At 46.1% G+C, this 21,120-nt stretch overlaps 2 protein-coding genes across 4 annotated transcripts in view; one reads left to right on the forward strand and one right to left on the reverse strand.

Moving 5' to 3' along the window:
- The first annotated feature begins 2,738 nt into the window (after positions 1-2,738).
- The window catches only part of PRMT2 (protein arginine methyltransferase 2), a 31,157-nt gene continuing 12,775 nt past the window's right edge, over positions 2,739-21,120 (forward strand). The window contains exons 1-6 of one of the 3 annotated variants that reach the window (XM_031461321.2): positions 2,739-2,891; positions 4,449-4,545; positions 12,583-12,690; positions 13,323-13,505; positions 17,073-17,303; positions 18,153-18,317. In XM_031461321.2, coding sequence (XP_031317181.2) covers positions 4,507-4,545; positions 12,583-12,690; positions 13,323-13,505; positions 17,073-17,303; positions 18,153-18,317 — 726 coding nt within the window. In that variant the 5' untranslated portion in view covers positions 2,739-2,891; positions 4,449-4,506. The remainder of the gene's footprint in view (positions 2,892-4,448; positions 4,546-12,582; positions 12,691-13,322; positions 13,506-17,072; positions 17,304-18,152; positions 18,318-21,120) is intronic. The other 2 variants (XM_031461336.2, XM_064476871.1) reach the window with 2 other exon arrangements.
- Positions 4,024-4,251, reverse strand: LOC105090596 (large ribosomal subunit protein eL39-like). The gene has a single exon (XM_031446922.2). The coding sequence runs from the start codon at positions 4,249-4,251 to the stop codon at positions 4,096-4,098; it is 156 nt and encodes a 51-aa protein (XP_031302782.1). The 3' UTR covers positions 4,024-4,095.

Consider the following 21,120-nt stretch of genomic DNA (forward strand, 5'->3'; position numbering starts at 1 on the left):
CAGCTGTTTTCATGTCACAACAGCAAGGCTGAGTGATTCTGACTGAGACTGCCTTTCAAAGCTTTAAACAGTTACTGTCTGGCCCGTTACAGCAAATGTTTGCTGACCACTGGTCTAGTTTACCAATTTCTAATTTTGTTGTTAGTGCTTTTTACATCGAAGGAGTTTTTGCTGCTTCTAGCATTAAAGTTTTACATTTAGATTTATGATCTACTCCAAATAAGCTTTTGTGTTGTGTGAGGCAAGCACATGGGTTCACTGTTTCTAAACAAACATCCTGCTCTTGCAGCCCACCCTTTGAGAAAACTGTCTTCAAACTGTTGGATTGCTTGGGCAGCTTTGCTGGAGATCAATGCCTGTAAAATTGTGGATCTACTCCTGGGATCTCTGCTCCGTTGATCCCTCTGCATATCATTTTGACAATTACACATTGTCTCAGTTGCTGTATCTTTATAACGGTTCTCGAAGTCGGAGAGTACGCGTCTTACAACATTGCTCTTCTCTTTTAAGGCTGCTCTGCTGGTCTAGGCCTTAGCATTGCCCTGTAAATTTTGGAGTTTGTCAATTCCTGGAAGAAAAGCATATTGGGATTATGATTGGGATTTTATTGACTGTATCCATCAATTTGTGAAGAGTTGACTTCTTAAATATATTGAGTTTCTGATATGTAAACATGGGATCTCTCTCCACTTGTTTAGATCGCAAAATTTCTCTCAGCATTTAAAAATTAGTTTCAGTATAAAAGTCTTATACACATTTTTCATGAATTTATTCTTTAGCATTTTATGTTGATGCTTGTTTTGGATCAGACTCAGTCTGTAGATAGTGATGCTATCAGCTAGAAGTTCCTGGCGCCCTCATGTGGGCCGGCACTATTTGTGGCAGCCCGCACAGACACTTCCCTGCCGGTGCCAACGTTGTGGCTGGACCAGCTCTGGTGGGTCTCATTGTGACTGCAAGACGCACCTCAGGAACAACCATCAGGGGGCTTGGAAAGGCAGGTTTTATTACTCACATGTCCTGGAAGGTACACAGAGCCCACACAGGCCCAGGGCCACACGGTCGGGCCACAGTTGTTGGTGGAGAGGGAGGGTTCGTCCTCTGAGGTTCTGCCTTTATTGGGACTGAGGGTGAGGCCTAGGGGTTCTCGGGCTCACTCTTTATTGGTGAATTTAAGACGTAAGAGTGGAAATTAAGGAGCAGGAAGGGAAAAGAAAGCCGTCAAAGGGTCAGATATCTAGGTCAACCAGTGGGTGGGGTGGCCTGACCCTTCACCTCGTCCTGTGGCTGGTGGTGTGCTTGCTTGAGATGGATGTCTTTGAAGCAGATGCCTCAGCAGGAAAGCTTAATGTCAGGCACCTACATTATATTCAAAAGGCATATTGTTAGGTGCGGCCACGACCATGCTATTATAAATGGTTTTTCTAAACAGTTCATTTTGCTCCTAATAAACAGAACACATTTCTCCAAGTTGACCTTGTGTCCCACAAGCTTGCTAATGCTCACTCACTGGGTCCTACTGATTGTTTTGGAGTCTCTTTAAGCGCTTTCATGCAAACGTGCTAATCATCTGGGAATACATAGAATTTAATTTCTCCCTTTCTAATAGTTCTTCTTTGTATTTATTCATTGCTTCAGTTGTGTCCATGAAGAAGTTAGTCGATCTAAGAAAGAAGTGAAAAATTTTATTCAAGCCAAACTGAGGATTATATCCCGGGGACAGCCTCTCAGAAAGCTCCGAGAACTGTTACACCCGTTATAGGTCAGAGCACAGTTGTACAGGATTTTTTTCAGACAAACGGCTGTGCATTAAATGATGCAGGTCGTTTGTATAATACGGATCTGTAAGTACAAAGTGCTGGGTCATCGTGACCCCTTATGAGATCAAAAATGTTCTCTCTTCAGGATTTGTCTCCTTGGTGCTGGGAGAACGTTGCTCTTTATTGTTGAGCAGGTGTTCCTGCTGAAGGGAAGGCTGGTCAACCAATAACGCAGAAACATAGTGCACAGTGGGGAGAGAGGAGGTCAAAGGGCAGAGAAAACTTTCAGGTTTAAATTTTTCTTGTCTTGTCATAAAACACGAATTTTATTTTACACTTGCCTCCTTGTGCTGGCCAGGATTTCTCATACAACGTTAAACAGAAGTGGTCAAAGTGGGTATGTCGCCCTCACGTCCTCTCCTCCAGCCCCTGGCGCCCACCACCCTCCTTTCCCCAAGGTTTGACTCCCTCCTACCCTTCCCACTCCAGCTCCCTACAACCTTCGGAGACCACGCACAGCAGGGAGCACTAACACTATTCCACTTTCCTTTAAATCCCAGACTTCCTCTGTAAAATAAAAACTCCATCCCTCTGCTTCCACTTGTCAAGTGGAAAGAATGACATAGGGACTACACAGTGTGGATGGGAAGGTTAATTAAATTACTACAAGAAAATCACGAGAAATTGGGTCCTGCTCGGGAGAACAGCCATTCCGTCCCCAGGGTGGGTTTGTGGTCCCCAGAGCAGGACGGCTCCCGGGCTTCGCCCCTCCCGTCGACCCCGTCCCTCCACCAGGGCGGAGCCGGAACCTAGGAGCTCGCCGCCGCCGCTGCCGGCTCCCACGAGGTGTGCCTGCCCGCGGTGCGCTCGGACCACATCAGGACCACCTCGCAGACGGACCGAGCAGAGTACGCCTGCGCAGCCGAGGGCGGGGGCTTCCCTCTCCAGACTTTGGGGCGTGTATAGCGGCGCATGCGCGGAGCTGGTTCCAAGGCGGGGTCTTTAACGCGGACAAGGGGCGCACAGCGCGCGTGCGCGGGCCGAGGGCGGTGGCTCGGGCTCTTGGTGGGTGCTGTTTCCCCCTTCGCACCAGCGGTGTGGACGAGAACCCAGCGGAGAAACGTGACTGAGGTAGGTTTCCGTGGGCAGCTCGGACATCTAGACGTGCCAAGTGAGAGGTGTTCGCCCGGCGTGTGCATCAGTAGGCGGACCCAGGCCGCCGCCCCTTCCGAACCCTACCGGCGCCTTCCGGCCTCTGTGCGGTCCGGGAGCTCGGCGCCCCGCCCCGACCAGGGCCGCGCCCTTCCCCAGCCACGCCCGCGGCGCGGCTCCCACCGCCCCCGCCACGCCCACAGGCCCCGCCCCTCCTGAGCCCCGCCCATTTCCCGTCTCCGCGCGTCCTTGGCGTCGGGCCCTCTGGCCTCCGCCCCGAGCGTGTATCACACTCCGTTTCCTCCTTGCCCCTTCTACTCGGGCATCACGCGCCGCATCGCCCTTCATCCTCCCTTCCTTCGTTTCTCCCCGAACCCGCCCGGCTAGCCACCGGCCCTTCTAAATCCTGGGTCCTCTCCCCGCTCCCTGTCCCATTCCCACCCGTCAGCCGAGCTCCGCCCCGTCCGGGCCCCACCGCTCTGTCCCTGGCTCACCCACTGGTCGAGTCCCATCTTTGCTTCAATGCAGTATTTTCCAGTGAAAATGCAATGTATATGTATTAGTATTTGCAATTAAACGTCACAAAACAAGTACTAGGTCTTCATTGATAAGTGAAGCATGTATTTAAATAACTACTGTGTAACTGAGAAAACACATTCATCTTAGAGCATAGTAGGAATTACACTGTCACTGGAAAAATGAGAATGAGAATGAGAAGAAAAGCCTCTGAAAGAGGCAGACCTTGGTTCCTGTTAGTGGAAGCACCATAAAGCCCCAGGTAGGAAATTTTAATTGGAGTTAAAGCTGTTATGGTTCCAAGGAAAGAATTGGCATCAATTTATTAAATTGATTTTAAAAAATCAACCCAGTGATCTAACAGAAAGTGACAGGCTTTGCCAGTGAGTATGATTAACACTTTGCAGACTAGTTACGAAAATATATACTGTTTGGAGTTCATCAGTTTTAAATGCTTTCAACTGTTTTTTTTCCCCCCAACAAAAAGTCTCAAACATTTATTACTGAGCCAAAGCACTAGTGCAGAAACACTGACAGAGAAAAATCATTTTCCCAGTTAAACACACCCAGCCATTCAGACAGTAGTGGTGTTTTCAGAGTGATTTGGGAAGATGCACGTGACCTTGACACAGCATAAACTTGGGTGCCACCTCATGTGTGAGGCTCATTATAGACCCCACTTGGTTCTTCTCCAGTGTCTTCTCTTGGAGTTGTACCTGATTTTACTTCTGGTTTTCATTTGGACCCATTGGGGAGTGGGACGATTCTGCTTTTGTTTCTTGACCAGGAATCTCCTGGTCCTGAAAGTCTTAAGAGGAGACATGGCCAGGAGCAAATTCAGCCGCACGTCTTCGGTTGGTTGTGTAAAGAACTGCGTTTATAAATTTCATTTCTGTTCGTTCTTTACATGTTTTACTTCCATTTGGCAGAGGACCTTTCCCATGGACCTTAGAAGTTATGTGAACTTAGTTATCATGCAATGTAACAAGCATTTTCTCATTTTCCCTCTTTTAAAAGCAGAAATGGAGAGGGAAATGGAAGGTTAAAGCAGCAGCTATGCGCAGATCCCAGGGGAAGGATGGCAACACCAGGTGACTGCCCCGGAAGTGAGCTGCAGGTAATTTTGGTTCTGCTGTGTAAGGACTTGTATTTAAAGACCCGACCATTTCAGAGAGCTGAACTTAGCCCAGGGTGATGGTGCTTTACTTGGACCTTGGAAGGTGGCCACCAATGAGGGAATGCTTAACTAGAGGAAATGCACTGTTTGTAAGGTCACAAGTGACACTGTGATTTGGGCGTTGTAAACACCTCCCAGGATTCTGGAGTTCCATGTTTGGTACTTGAGCTGGTGAAGAAAGCATATTTTTTTAGTTGTTTAAAAATGTCCCAGACATAATATGTTATGGACAGCTTGGACACATTAGAAAATATTTATGTATTCATACTGCTTTTCTGCCAGGGACACATATAATTTCATTTAAGTTAACAGTAAAAAAAAAGTCACCTTAAATTTCAAGGAGTGTTGATTATATAAAATTAAAAAGCAAGTGAATAATAAATAATGTTTTTTTAAAAATCAAACATTTTTGTGTCTGTGATATCAATTTTAACATTTTTTTCTTTTCATTCTAATGATTATTCTAAATTCATTTGAGTTTTTATATATAGAAATTTTGTTTGTAGTTGGGTCATTTTATTAATCTTTTTAAAAATTAATCATTAAAAGTTTTGATTTTATGGATGGTTCATTTTTATTTTGGGAAAGTAAAAAATATAGGAACATTTACAGAATAATATTGTAAACATCAAGTATGTATTACACAGAAGTGAAAACTTGTTAACATTTTGTCATATTTGCTTCAGAGTGTCTGCATGTGTGTGTGTATATGTATGTATATGAATAACCGAACCGTGAGTAAAGTTTGTTCCCCACCCGTTCCTAGTCTTCCTCTGTCTCCACAGGCAAACTCTGCGGTGAACTGTGACACTAGAATGACAGTATGCTTCCTAGAATTTACCTAAGTGGTGGCACGGAGTGTGTGTCCTCTGTAGCCGGCCTTTTCCACCGACGTTAGTTTTGAGGGATTTGTCCTTAATGTATGTGTAGAGCTGGCTCAGTCCTGAAGGATGGTCCTGTAGCATAGTCTTTATGTGAATGTATCCCATTCACAGAAGGTATGTAGGTCGGTTCAGTCTTACTGCTAGGCAGTGGATGTGTACCACATTTCATCTCTCTCCCTTTTGTGGGACACTTCCATTGTTTCTGGTTTTCCTTTGTTTCAGACAGTGCTGTCCTGCTGTGTGTCTCCTTGCGCACGTGTGCTCCAGGGTGTCTGCCAGTAATGCCACTGTGGGCTGGAAGGCATTACGTATTTTCAGTTTTACTCGGTAATGATCACTTGTTCTCCTAGGTGGCTTTCCCAGGAGCCCCGAGTACTTCCTAACCCTTGAGAGCATCAGGCTTTTTGATTTCGGTTGGTCTGATGGGTTAGAAATGGTGTCTTGTCATTTTAGTTTTCCTGATTACTTACAAGTCACGGTAGTGTTGTTCATCCTGGCAGTGGCACCCTCTGCTGCAGAAGAGATGCCTGACGGTCACAATTTGTGTTTTATCTTTTGGGTTGTTACCAATTTTGTGTTTTAAAAGAAACCTTTGTTTTACTTTCTCTTTGTTCCTCTGTTTTCTGTTTCATTGATTTCTGCTTTTATTTCCTTTATTCTATTCTATTTGGGTTTAATTTTCTCTTTTCATAGCATCTTGAGATGGAAGCTTGGGTCACTGATTTTAAACCTTTCTTTTCCAATGTGTGTCTTTAAAGCTGTAACTTTCCTTCTAATCACCATTTAGCTGCACCTCAGACATTTGAATTCACTGTATTTTTATTAGTGTTGAGGTAAAGTACTTTCTAATATATCACGATGGAAATTAGAAATTTTCTGGGCTATTCAGAAGTGTGTTGCTTGATTTCCAAACATTTGGGACATTTTATATTTTTGTTACTTAATTTTGGTTTGATCATGTTTGGTCAAAAAATATACCATTTCAGTCTTTGGAAATGTATTCAGGCCTGCTTTTCTGCCTGGTTGGCGGGCTGTTTGGTGGATGTTCCATGTGCACTTGGGAGACTATGTCTTCTGCAGTTGTTGGGTTTAGTGTTCAACGTCATTATGGTCAGATGGGTTATTGGTACTGCTCAGATCTCTATATCCTGTATGATGTTTTGTCCATTTGGTCTGTCAATTACTGAGAGGTCTGAGCTTCAGAAATCTCTATGGTGATTGTGGATTTGTCTATTTTTTTTGCTTATTTCCTTTTGGATTTATCACTTTTTGCTTCATGATATTTTGAATCTCTATTATTTGGTGCATATAATTAGAATAGTTTCTGTTTTCTAGATTAATTGACCCTTTCATTTTTATGAAATCTCTCTTTTTACTGATTAATACTTCATGCTTTGTCTATATTAATATGGCTGTACCAGCTTTCTTTTTTTATTTTTTATTTTTACTTTTTGTACAGTTTTTAAACGTTTTACTCCATTTGCATTGACTGTATCCCCATGTTGTACGATACATGCCTGTAGCCTGCCTTACACCCAGCACTTTGTGCCTCCCCCTCCTCAGCCCCTGTACTGTCCCTGTCCCTGCACTGGTAACCACTAGTTCCTTTATATCTGTGAGCCTGCTTGTTTTCTGTTATATTCATTATTATTATTATTTTTTTAAGACTCCACATGTAAGTGATATCATACAGTGTTTGTCTTTCTCTGACTTATTTCACTTAGTATAATGCTCTCCAAGTCCACCCATGTTGCTGCAAATGGCAAAATTTCCATTCTTTTTTATGGCTGGGTAGTATTCCATTGTGTTTGTACCACATCTTCTGTGTCCATTCATCTGTTGATGGACAATTAGATTGTTTCTATATTTTGGCAATTGTAAATATTGTTGCTATGAACATTGGAGTGCATCTATCTTTTTGAATTAGTGTTTTTGTTTTTTTCAGATATACACCCAGGAGTAGAATTGCTAGGTCATATGGTGGTTCTATTTTTAGTGTTTTGAGAAACTTCCATACTGTTTTCCACAGTGATTGCACCATTTACATTTCCACCAACAGTGCATAGTGGTTCCCTTTCCTCCACATCCTCGCCAGCATTTGTTGTTTGTATTCTTTTTGATCATGGCCATTCTAACAGGTATGAGGTGATATCTTATTGTGGTTTTGATCTGTATTTCCCTGATAATTAGCAGTGTTGAGCATCTTTTCATGTGCCTGTTGGCCATCTGCATTTCCTTTTTGGAAAAATGTCTATTCAGGTCTTCTGTCCATTTTTTAATTGGGTTGTTTGCTTGTTTGATGTTAAGTTGTATGGGCTGTTTATATATGTTGGATAGTAATTTCCTTATCATGTTCCAGTTTTCTTGTGGTTAATGTTTCATGGTGCACATACACATATACCTATATTCTCAACTTATCTAACTCCTCATATCTAAAGTCTTCCTCTTGTAAAGAGCCCATGGTTGTTTCTTTTTTTTCCCGTCAGGTAATTTTTGCCCTTAAATTGGAGTATTCAGTCCATTAACATTGACACAATGAGTCTAACATCCTGCTGTTTGTTTCTGTTTGTCACATTTCTTCTTTGTCCCTTTCTCCATTCTTGCCTTCTTTTAGATTTATAAAATATCTTCTATAATTCTATATTATCTCCTCTATTGGCTTTGTAGCTGTACCTTTTTATATTATTCTAGTGGTTACCCAGGAAATCGTGATACGCATCCTTAACCTATTCCAGTTTTTTTTTTTTTTGACAACTTCACAGTGTAACTATCCTCTAAATTAATTCCATTTGCCAGCCCCATATTTTTACTGCACATATTTTTAAATTTACATATATGTACTGTTCATTGTGTCTAAGAACGTTTAGAGCTTTAGCTTTTTAAGCTTACATAGTTATCAAAGGAATAAAGCCAACCACAAAATAAGAATTCATTCGGAAAGATACATATACCCTGCTACTAAGAGCAAGATTATTTATAATTACCAAGATATGGCAGCATCCTAAGTGCACATCAATAGTTGAATAGAGAATGAAGATGCAGCACATGTGTATGTAATGGAATACAATTCACCCATAAGAAAGAAGGATACTTTGCCATTTGCGGCCCTTCATTCATTCACTTTTTCTTTTTCACTTCAAAAACCAGAATTTTATAACTGGCAGAGACGTTTCCGTTACATCAAAAACAACAGAATACCTAGAAATAAACCCAGCCAAGGAGGTTACCTATGCTCCAAAAACCAAAATGACACAAAGAAATGGAAAGCTTTCTTGTGCTCTTGGATTGGAAGAATCAACACTATCAAAATGGCCACACTGCCCAAAGCAATCCAGACCCAACGCAACCCCCACCAAAATACTCAACGACACTCCTCACAGAACTAGAACAAACAATTCCAGAATTTATAAGGAACCACAAAAGACCCCCAACAGCGAAAGCAATCTTATGTTGATCTCTCTTTTTGTTTTCTCTTTCTTCTTTCTGTTCTCTTTTCTTGTGGTTTGATGACTTAGAGAAGGTCCTTCAACATTTGTTGTAAAGCTGGCTTGGTGGTGCTGAAATCTTGTAGCTTTTGTTTATCTGTGAAGCTTTTGATTTCTCCCTGAAGTCTGAATGAGAGCCTTGCTGGACAGAGTGTTCTTGGCTGTAGGTTTCCCCCTTGCATCACTTTAAATATACCGTGCCACTCCCTTCTGGCCTGCAGAGTTTCTGCTGAAAATTCAGCTGATAACCTTGTGGGAGTTCCCTTGTATGTTATTTGTTGCTTTTCTCTTGCTAATTTTAATATTTTCTCCTTATTCTTAATTGCTGTCAATTTGATGACTGTGTGCCTTGGTGTGCTCCTCTTTGAGCTAATCCTGTGTGGAACTCTCTGCGCTTCCAGGACTTGGGTGACTGTTTCCTTTCCCAAGCTGGGGAAGTTTTCGGTTATTATCTCTCCAAAAATTTTCTCAGGTCCTTTCTTCTCTTTCTGGGACCCCTATGATCTGAATATTAGTGCGCTTCATGTTGTTCTAGAGTTCTCTTAAATTATCCTCATTCCTTTTTTTCTTTTTTTCTTTTTTCTGTTCTGCAGCAGTGATTTCCGCTAGTCTGTCTTCCAGCTCACTGATCTGTTCTTCTGCCTCATTTAGTCTGTTCTTGGTTCCTTCTGGTGTGTTGTCCATTTCAGTGATTTTATTCTTCAGCTCTGTTTGGGTATTCTTTATATTTTCCAACTCTGCTAAAAACTTCACTCTGTGCGTCTATACTCCTCTTGAGTTCTCTGAACATCTTGGCCATCATTACTTTAAACTCTTTCTCGGATGAATTACCTATCTCCTCATCACTTATTTCTTCTTCTGGGATTTTAGCTTGTGCCTTGGCCTGGGAGATACTCCTCTGCCACCTCATATTGTCTATCTTTCTGTGTGTTTGTGGATTTCCTTCCACAGGCTTTGGGATTATTATTTTCTTATTTCTAGTATCTGCCCCTGGTGGATGAGGCTGGACTAGAGGCTTATGCAGGTTTTCTGACAGGAGGAGCCAGCGCCTGCCCACTGCTGGGTGAAGCTTGGTCCTGGACCTCTGGTGGGTAGGGCCGCGTCTAGAGGCCTCTGTGGCTCAGGAAGTCTGCTGATGGTTGGGGCTGTGTTCCCACTCTATATTGTTTGGCCTGAGGCTTCTCTACAGGCTGTTGAGTGGGGCTTGGTCTTGGTGCTGATGATCCAGTCAAGATCCTCAGCCTCCAGGAAAGCTCATGTAGATGAACACTCCCGGAATGTCCGCCACCAGCTTTTATGTCCCCTGAGTGAGCCGCAGCCGTCCCCCACGTCCCCAGGAGACCCTCCAAATCCAGCAGGCAGGTCTGGCTCAGGTTCCTGTGAAATCACTGCCTGTGCCCTTGGACCTGATGCACGTGAGTTTCCGTGTATGTTTCCCAAGCGAATGGAGTCTCTGTTTCCCCCTAGTCCCATGAGGCTCCCAGAGCCAAGCCCCACTGGCCTTCAAAACCAGATGTCCTGGGGTCTCCTTCTCTTCCCAATGCTGGAACCCGGGCTGGGGAGCCTGACTTGGGGTCAGAACTCTCACTCCTGTGGGAGGGCCTCTGCGACTAAACTGTTCTTCCGCTTGTGGATCGCCCACTCTGGGGTATGGGGCCCAATTATATCGTGAGCACAGCCCTCCTACTGTCCTGCTGTGGTTCCCTCTCTATGTTTCCATTCGCAGAAGATCTTTTTTGCTAGGTTCTAGTCTTTTTTCAATGGTTGTTTAGCATTCAGTTGTGGTTTCGTTGTAATGGCGAGGAGAGGCAAGCTTGTGGTCCTGCCACTCTGCCATCTTGACCAGAAATTACCAGTCCCATTTTTGTCCTATTGTTGTAACATATTTCACTTCCATATATGTTATAAACCCCACAATTGATTATTATTGTTTCTCTATACTATAAGAAGTCTTTTTTATAAAATGTAAGTAATAGTGTTACCCACATATTTACCTTTTCTGTGGACTTTGCACCTGTCACTCTGGCAAGCATTAAAGACAGTTACTCCGTGCACTGCAGGTGAGGCGTGAAGTGCTGCACCCTTTATGGGAAGAATCTGACAAAGGTGTGAAAGAGAGCCATGCTCCTGTTTCAGCCCCGTCAGACTATCCCATAGAGGGTCAGGGGTAGGGGTGAGCGGGTGACGATGTTGGGGAGCAGGGACAGGGTCGAGGCTGATTTGAAAGGAGTCAGAGGATACAAACAAGCAGCTGTTAAAGTGAAGAAGATGACAGCAGGTACTTAAAGATGTGTTTGACCTCCTTAATAACCAGAGAGATGATTTCTCCTCATCTGTTGGCAGGGTTGCCATGGTGATGTCTATTGCTGACGAGGGTGCAGGAACGTCAGGGCTTCCGCTCCTGCTGTCCGTCCCGCTCACATGTAGGGGTGACTGTCCACCCTCCAGGAAGCAGCTGGTGGGGGACTCAAAACCCACAAAAGACCTCGATCCGTTAGTTTCACACTCAGGATTTTATCCCAAGAAAGTTATCAGGGACTGACTGATTAATATTAAAGTGAGTTTATCTCAACACAATTTATAATAGTAAAACCTGAAAATAGTCTTAAGTATCCAAAACTGGGAGGTTTGTTAAGTAAGTTACAGTAATTTATAGGATGAAATACTATCAGATACTTAAGATGTGTTTAGAAGTATCTTTCAGAATGAGGAAAAATGTTCAGAAAAGTGGAAGACGTGTCATTAGGCAGAATTGTGTGACCCCAGCAAACCCTGTGTAAGGGGTGTCGTGTGTACTGAAGAAAGCCTGAAATACTGTCGTGTTATCATATCACCAGCGTTTATCTGACCAATGAGTGAGACTACAGATGGTTTTAATTTTCCTGTGTGCTCTTGTGCTTTCGCACATTTTCTAAAGTGAACATGAGTGATGTCTGTGTTTAGGAAGATCTGTTTACATGTGTGTTTGGGGGTGGGGCTCTGGGTTCGGCTCCAAGGTGACTTCCCGCAGGCCCGTTCTGACGTGAAGCGGTTGGGCCGTGGCCCCAGGGTGTGAGGCGCCTCTTCTGGGCCCTGGGCGGCCCATGTCAGCGGCGGGGCTATCCACGGGCCACCCCGGCAGCACTCTGTAGGCCTTGGCACGCCACCTAGCTCTACCCTGGGTCTGACGAGGCCCCTGCCTCCTGGGCTGGTCATCAGTCTGAGGAAGCGCTGCTGTGACCGCGTCTGTTACTGAGTAGACGCTCAAGAGTGCCTCTTCCTGGTTTATTTTCCTGACGTTCTCAAACCATCTTGCGCTAGAGACGGAGAGTCAAGATGGAGGGAGGGTGTGATCCCTTGACTCTGCTGGTGAAGATGACCTGAAATGTTTGTGCAATACAGACGTGGTCACGTGGACTTGATGTGAAACTGTACCGATGACCTAGAGCCAGAAAACAGAGAGACTGAGAGAGACTGGGGGAGAGAGAGAGACAGAGACAGAGACTGGTGGAGACCCGAGGAGAGAGAGAGAGACAGACAGACCGAGACAGAGACAGGGGAGTGGGGAGGGAGAGGGAGACGGCGTGTGGGAGCCCACAGTCATCTCCTGTCCCCCTCAATCTGAGCAGGAGGGGGAGGACCCTGTGGAGCCGGGCGAGGAGGAGCACCCCCAGGGGACCGAGTGCCTGGAGGAGTTCGTGGCCATCGCGGACTATTCTGCCACCGACGAGACGCAGGTAGCCGTGTGGGCCATGCCTTAGGGCTCAGCATGTTCAGTGACAGAATTAGACGTAAGTTTTGCAGAAGTTGTACCAGATTTAAAGAAAGAAGTGTTCAGGTACTTAGAGCCACCCGGAACCTGTGAGTGACTCTCCCAGCCTAGCATATTCGGATCCAGGCCTGATGTGGAAGACCCGGGGTGAGGAAGGGGAGGAGGGAGTTTCTGCTCGGAAACCCTTATTTAGAAGCTGTTCTAGTCAATGAGAAATTGGGTGTGAAATAAAAGTATCTGCTTGAATGTAGCTTTCTCTGCTTTGTAACAGAAATGTCTTAGTGTGAACCCCAGTTACCACCTGGTTACGGTGGAGGGGCTGTTAGAAATTCTGTTCTGAGAAATTTAAGCTGTTTGAAAATGTTAAATCTTTTTAAAAAATGAATTAAGCTACGCTTTTGTTTCATGTAGATGTTCCACAAAAATCTCTACATCCTAGAATCATGTTTGTAAACTCAGTTGGTGTCATTACCCATTGACTCCTTTTTGGAATCACAGTGATTTGGGCCCCAGTGATGGGGGATTTCTCCCTGAACTGTAACTGAGATGCCAACTACAGGTCATCCTTTAATTTTCACTTCCGTATGTGTTTTGTAGCTCAGCTTTTTGAGAGGAGAGAAGATCCTCATCCTGAGACAGACCACTGCAGACTGGTGGTGGGGCGAGCGGGCCGGCTGCTGCGGGTACATCCCAGCGAACCACCTGGGGAAGTGTCTGGAGGACTGGGGCCCCGAGGACTCCTGGCAGGACGAGGAATACTTCGGCAGCTACGGGACCCTGGTACTGCCCCTACCCTGTCCAGCTGGCCGCGGCAGCTGCTTCTCCCCAGTTGTAGGTTCTCACTGTAAAAAATAATTTCTGGGCTGCTCACCGCTCGGAGCAGGCCCCCCCCTGCTGTCCAAGTGCCGAAGCAGCTGTAAAAATCAAGTGAGCAGGGCTGTGCTCCTACAAACCTCACCTGTAGACACTGAAATCTGCATTTCATAGGATTTTCAAGTGTCACATTCTTCTTTTGATTTTTAAAAACCATCAAAAATATGTAAACGCTGTTCTTAGCTTGCAAGCCATACAGAGCAGATGGTGGGCTGGACTGGCCCACGGGCTGTAACGTGCTGACCCCTGTTTAGAGATACTATATTAGTGCTGGGATTATGAACTTTTCTCAATATTTTTTTAAAAGTAATAAATTTTACTTAAAAAACAAATTACAAAAAAGTTGCACGAGTCAACAGTAGTGTGTATGACAAGTAGCTCATTGGTTTGTGTTTCTGTCTGGGTAAAGACCCCCAGCCCCGCGGTCTGCGCAGCCCCTGTTTATACTTTAAAGCAGATAAAGCAGATGCTTGCACGACGCATGTTGCAGCTAGAGTGTTGAGCGAAAGAAGCAAGACATCAGAGGGTATCTTACATTTGATTCAATCATGTCAGTGAGACAGCAGCATTAAAAGGTATTGTTACGAACATTTATGTGAAACTCTAGTCAGGGACATGGCTCCCTTGAGGATGTGGGTGGTGGTGCCTGGAAAGAGAGGGTCCGTGTTCAGCGGGTCCAGGTGGGAAGGACCGGGTGCCGGCAGGGTTCTGGGATTGGCTGCTAGAGAGTTTGCGATGTAGCTATGTTGGATAAGCTCCGCAGGCACTGTTTAATGTACATTTTGTGGACATGTCATATTTCACAATTAAAAACGTTAAAGTAAATGAGAAAGCACTGACTGTGTACACGGTTAGCAGTTTCCATCTGTTAAGAAAGACGTAATGGGAACCCAGGGTCTGTCTCCTCGCTCTGCTCTTAGAGACTCCTTTCAGCAGGTGTTCTACCAAGTCTGCGCTGTATCTGTTTTGTTCTCTTAAATTCATAGGGAAAGATGTTTCTGCACACGCTTTTCACCTTGCTCTTCCCATGAAGCTGTAATTACTGTGGGCTCTTCCTTACAACAGCTGCAGAGTATTGTGTTGATTTCAAAAGGCCCGTATTTGCTTATTTAATGGCTTTTTATCATGACCAGCGAGGCTGTGAGGGCTGCCCTCCTGCACAGATCCCGCTAAGCCTTTGCTAGAGTTTCCTGGGTAAATTCAAGGGGTGTGTTATGTGTTTTTACTTGGGTGGGTCTTGCCGAATCGCCCTCCAGAAAGATCCACTGATTCTACACCTACCAATGGCGTGAGACTGCATATTTCATGACCACAAGCCATCACAGTGAGAAAAGATTTCCAGTCTTAAAGGTGAAAAGGTGTCACGATTTTGATTTCCATTTTGTAACGAGAGGTTGATGGTTTGTCGAATTTGATGGGTCTTTTGCATCTTGCTTTCTTGGTGAGCTTTCATATAATTTGGTTTCTGTCAGTTTATGTGTTAAATACGCAATTTCGCTTGTATTTGTGGTCTGTGTCACTCCTAAAGAGTTTGCCACTCTTTTTCCCCTGTGGAACCTTTTTTCTTTATGTGGTCTAATCTATCCTTTGTTTTTTAAAATAGCTTTTGGGTTTTGCATCCTACTTTCAAGGCCTTTTTCACTCCAAGATTATAAATTTCCATGCATTCTTTTAGAACTTTTATGATCCCATTTTTAGCAGTGAAATGTTTGAATCAATCTGGAATTTACTTGCTGTAAAGAATAAGGAAAACTTCTGACTTAATTTCCCCACACGTGTCCAGCTGTTGCAGTGATTGGATCATCTTCCTTTTCTGTGTGGCACAAAGTGCACACCTGTCGTATGTTAAGTCTCTGCGGTCTGTTCTGGGGTCTCTGTTGTTCCGCTGGTCGTTTGTTTCTTCTGCGGCGCGTTCCAGATACCTCTCATCACTGCAGCTTTTCAACAGCTGGAAGACTGAGGCCTCTGGCAGTTCTCCTATTTTTCAGCAGTTTCCTGGCTAGCCTTGTCTGTTTATTTTTTTTTAAGTAATTTTATTGTCTTTTTCAGTGCTTCCCCTCCCCCTGCCAAGTTGGTTTGCCTTTTACCGTGTTGCAGAGAAAGAGCGTTAATTTAGGGAGAAGTGACAACACACCGACTCTCCTCATTTCTTAAGCCTTACGTTATGTCTCTCAGAGTTTCAAGGTTTTGCTCAAACAGGGTTTGTGTACTTCTAGTTAAATCTGTTCCTGGGTACTCTTGTGTATTATCGTGAGTGGCAGGGTGAAGTGTTCTTCCAGCTCAGTGGGGTTAAGCTGGTTGACGGTGTTGTTCACGTCTGTGTCTCTACTGATCTCCTTCCACCGACGACTGAGAGACGGGTGCTACGTCTCTGACGGTAGTTGTGAACTTGTCCATTTCTTGTTGCATTCCTGGTAGCTTTTCTTTATGTATTTGGAAGCCCTGTTATTAGATGCAGAACTGTTTGGAATGACCATGTCCTTTTGCTGAAGTGACTGCGTGTTATTAGGACCTGACGCTCTTCTTGGGAACACTCGTGCTCTGCCTGCATCCTGTCTGCCGTGTACACCGCCCTGCCAGCCTCCCCTCTGCCGGCGCCTCTGTGTCCTGGCTCTGACTTCCCGTCACGGTGGATGCTGCTGGTGGGATGGCTGGGTCTTACTCTGTCTACCCTCACAGCCCCGCTCTGTCCATCTTTTGAGGAGCCATGTGGGCTTGTGAGGGCCGTGCAGACCTTCTGTTTGTGCTAATGCAGCTTGAGACCCGTGGAGTGGGGCATGGGGACGGAGCGGTGGGTGCAGCGCTGTCGGCAGCCGGGGCTCTGACCACCTGCTGTGGCTTTGCGAAGCATCTGGGGACTGGCCCGATTCCCACGGGGTGTGCCCTCAGATTTTGGGGTTTCCCCTGGACGTGGCTGGGGTCCCTTAGCTCACCCCCAAGGGTCAGTGGGTTATCACCTCCCTCCAGAGCTGCAGTTTCTGCTCCCCAAGCCAGTGAAGGGCAGTTTATGTGAGAGGACTCCTGGGCGCTGCGTGAGGAGGACCCTCGTAGGGCCCTGGGCGCCCCTCCCGGGCTCATCCTGTTCTCCCCTGGGGGATCTTGGCCAGGCTGTGTCTGGTTGGGAAAGTGGCAGTGCCTCCTGTCTCAGGTGGGAGCGGTGGCCAGCAGGGCGACAGCCACACTGCCTCCGCGGTCCACACCTGCTTCTCTGCCTGCCTGGCTCTTGGGGCGTGGGTACAGGGAGAACTACTGGTAGGATTCTGGAAACTCCCATCTCATTCATTCACTGTCCACTCTTACTTGTATCTGTTGGCATATTTTGGTCTTTGGATTTTTTAAACCTCTTTGTTGCCCTCATTTTTACGTGTGTGGTGTTGGGGTTAGGGGTTGAGTCAGGCTCTAGCCTCCGTCTTAAGCCAGAGCTTGCCGCCGCTCTGACTACAGGCGATGGTTCTTCATGTGCATCTTCCCCAGAAACTTCACTTGGAGATGTTGGCAGACCAGCCGCGAACGACTAAATACCACAGTGTCATCCTGCAGAACAGAGAGGCCCTGAGAGATAAAGTGATTCTGGATGTTGGCTGTGGAACCGGGATCATCAGCCTCTTCTGTGCACATTATGCTCGGCCCAAAGCGGTGAGTAGGCGGCAGCTGCCCTCTGAGCCGGATCCTGGCGAGGGTTCCACCGTGTGCCAGGCCTTGCAGGTGAGCCAGGTGGCGTGTCTTGTGGGCTGAGCCCTCCAGGGCCTGGGCTGTGGGTTTAATGAGCTGCAAATAGTGCAGAGTGGAACAGGATAGGACAGAAAATCTGAGTGAGGCACGTCTGGAGGGATGTGTCTGTGAAACGTTTGTTTCAGGGACTCGAGGAAACGTGTGTGTCCACGTGTCTGGGCCATGCCACCCACAGATCACTGTCCCAGTGCCGGGCCGCCCTGGCGGTGACCGCCTGGCAGGGACAGGACGGACCACCCTCCACAACTCATGCTGGGCCCCTGCCCTCCCTTGAAAGCCTGCCTGGGCCGTGCAAGGTGCAGCCTCCTGACGGCCCAACACTGGTGGATGAAACTCCTAGTTTACAGTGGGCCTGCGGCGCAGGGACCGGAGCCGGGCCATAGCTCTCAGGACCTTCTAGGAACCTGGATTTGTCGTTAGCCGCTGGTAGCCTGCAAGTACCTGGGCTCAGTCGAGTGCCAGGGACCTCCTGTGGCACTTACAGATGGCGTTGCTGCTTGCACGGGAGCCAGGCCGCTGGGCCTTCCCCCGCGCTCGGGGGTGGGCAGCCCGTGGATGCAGAGGCTCCTGCCCACCTGCAGCCCTGTGTCTGCGTTTTAGGCGGAAGGTGGAGTTAGGATTAGAGGCAGCTCCTTCCTGGGGCCCCTGTGGTGGGCGGCGCGGGGGGTCGGCTGCCGCCGTCCAGAACATGCCTCCGTTCTGCCGCTGTCATTTTCTCTGACGCTGATTCTGACTCAGGCGAGGTGACTCAGGCTTGGGCAGAGTGACAGCGGGCCTCAGCTTGGGGCCGGGATGCTCCAACAGTGCTTCTGTCACATGCAGGTGTACGCGGTGGAGGCCAGTGAGATGGCCCAGCACACAGGGCAGCTGGTCATGCAGAATGGCTTCGCTGACATCATCACCGTGTTCCAGCAGAAGGTGGAGGACGTGGTGCTGCCGGAGAAGGTGGATGTGCTGGTGTCTGAGTGGATGGGGACCTGCCTGCTGGTAAGGGGCCTGGGATAAGGTGTGGATGGCTGGGGGGCGGCAGAGACTGCTGGGGTGGCTGGTCTGGTCTCTGGAATCTTCACAAATCATGATTAATTTTGACTTTCTTCCTAAGGGATGTGTAATTGATTTCCTGTATGACCATTGGCTCAGTAGCTTGAATTTTTAACTGATTGAAAACACGCCTTTACGAGGAATCTAAGTCAAAGTTAATGCAACTTTCTTGTGAATGATTACATAAATTCTGTTCTCTCTGGGAACCTGTGGGTATCCAGTGTTTAATGTATTAGGCTGTTCTTTTAATACCAGCAAAGTCTTTGTCATGTGTCCCCAGCCTGGTCTCCCCTGTCCCTGCAGCCCCCAGTTAGTGTCTGTGAGGCTCGCCAAAGCCCGAGTTCTCCATCTTTCTTCCCCCGGTGTCACACAGGCAGGGTGGAGAGTTCTGGTTCTGCCCACCTCCCTGCACAGTGGCTTCTGGGCTCACAAACTCTGCTCCAAGGACAAGCGAGATGTGGGCGGGAGCCGGGCTGGCAGGAATGTGGGACCCTCCTAGGACCCTCAGTCCAACCCCCTTTCCTGCTCAGCATCTCAGGATCTGAGACCTTGTGGCAGAACAGCCCAACCTGGGCTTCAGTCTCTGTAAAAACCTAGAAAAACGGCGTCTGGGTGAAGTTGAGGGGAATGCCACCAGTGTTTCCAGCAAGAAACCTGTTTAAATCATAAGGGAGCAGCTTATGTGAATAATAGAATGTTGCCGCTGGCTTCTTACAGATTGCAGAGATTGAGGAAAATGACAGCAGTGACACTGGGTCTTGACTGTTGAAATTACGTTGTCTGGAAATAAAGTGTAAACAGACATGCTTATCTGTAATCTGGGGTGTAATCTGTGGATTCGTGAGATGACACACGGGAAAATAGAACTAACCACACCTTTAGTCATAAGGTGGTCATTGGCCTCTGCCCTGAAACACCAGTGTCCATTCACTAAATTTTAACTGGGCACCCTGGGGTGATGGGACCTGGGGAGCCAGACTGTGGACACCGAGGACAGGGGGACAGTGAGGACAACTGGGGTAGCGAGTCACTCAGGACGAGGTGTCTAGTCACATGATGCTGGGAGTCTGGTGGTTTTGTGCAGGCCAGGAGGGGCCCGTGTGGTGACTGTTGTCAGGCTAAGTGGTAGACGTGGTGACAGGAGGCTGGGCATCTGGCAGTGTCACAGCTTCATCAGCTGGACCACCCTCATCCTATGCAGAGCCCTGCATCCCTGTGGCTGCCCTTCCTGTCCACTGCCTGTTCCCAGAGCTCAGACCTCCGGGCCCCAGTCTCCCACCTGTCTTCCTACTCTACTGCTTGACATGTAGAAAGTTGGGAAACAAACCCAAATATATGTGCACTTAGTTTATAATAATAAGAGGTTTCCAATCATTGAGGTAAGGATATAGAATCCTTCAAAGATGGTGCCGAAGCAATTGATTATTTTGGAGAAAATGTTTTGATCCTTCCTCACACCATATGCTAAAATAAGTTCCAGATGGAACTGGATATATAGATTTAACCATTTTTTTTTTTTCCTAAAGAAAGAAACATAAAACAGGTGCTAAAAATTTGATCTGATGTTGGGATGGGAAGCTCTTTGTAAGAACAAAGCATGTAGAGAAGCTAGAGAATGTTTGATTTGTTTTTCAAGACCAGCACTACCCTAGTGTCAAAAGCAAAATTAGTGCAAAAAACATAACCTACAGACCAATAACACTCATGAACTAAGTGTAAGAATCCTCAGAACATTAGAAATTGAATCCAGCAATACATAAAAAGAATAATACACTGCTGCAAAGGAGAGATTATCTTCAGAATTCAAGGCTGGTTCAATATTTTAAAATCAGTCAATGTAATCCACCATATTAACAGTCTAAGGAAGAAAAATCACAGGGCTGTACCAATTAATGCACAAAAATTTTGACAAAATATTTGAACAATTTCTAATTTCTTTTTTAAAAATTCTTTTATTTGATTATTTTTTTTTTTTAACAGAGGTATGGGGATTGAACCCAGGACCTTGTGCATGCTAAGCACGTTCTCTGAGCTACACCCTCCCCATGATTTCTTTTTTGACCCATGTTATTTAGAAGTGTGTTTAATCTCCAAGTATTCTGGAATTTTCCACCTATCTGCTTTCTGTTACTGAATTCTAGTTTAATTCCGCTGTGGTATGAGGGGAGATGTTGTATGATTCCTCTCGTGAATTTTAAGATGTGTTCCTGTCACAGATCGGGGTCTGTCTGGGTGAATGTTCTGTGTGAGCCTGAGAATAGTGTGTGCCCTGCTGCTCCTGGATGAAATGGTCTGTAGGTGTCAGTTGTGTATGTTGCCTGATGGTGGTGGTCAGTGATTGCCTGCTGGATCTGACTGTTTCTGAGACAGGGCTTTCAGAGTCTCCAGCTTTGATAGTGGGTTCATCTGTTTCTCGCTGCAGTTGTATCACTCTCTGCCTCATACAGTTTGATGCTCTGTTGTTAGGTGCATACGTGTTAAGGACCACTAAGTCTTCCTGGAGAATTGACCCTTTGTCATTATGTGATGCCCCTCACTGTCCCTGATAACTTTTCTTGCTTTAAAGTCTGCTCTGTCTGAAGCTATTCCTGCTTTCTTAACATGGTGTATCTTCATCCATTTCCTTTTAATATACATGTGTCTTTATATTTCAAGTGGGTTTCTCATAGACAACATACAGTTGTTTTTTGATCCACTGTCTTAATTTGAGTATTTGGGCCATTGGAATTCAAAGTGATTATTGATACAG

Source organism: Camelus dromedarius, chromosome 2, assembly GCF_036321535.1.
Source record: "Camelus dromedarius isolate mCamDro1 chromosome 2, mCamDro1.pat, whole genome shotgun sequence".
NCBI lineage: Eukaryota > Metazoa > Chordata > Mammalia > Artiodactyla > Camelidae > Camelus > Camelus dromedarius.

What these genes read in the sequence shown, in the direction of transcription:
- LOC105090596 (XM_031446922.2), bottom strand. Translation starts at nt 4,251, where the DNA reads ATGTCTCCTCTTAAGACTTTCAGGACCAGGAGATTCCTGGTCAAGAAA.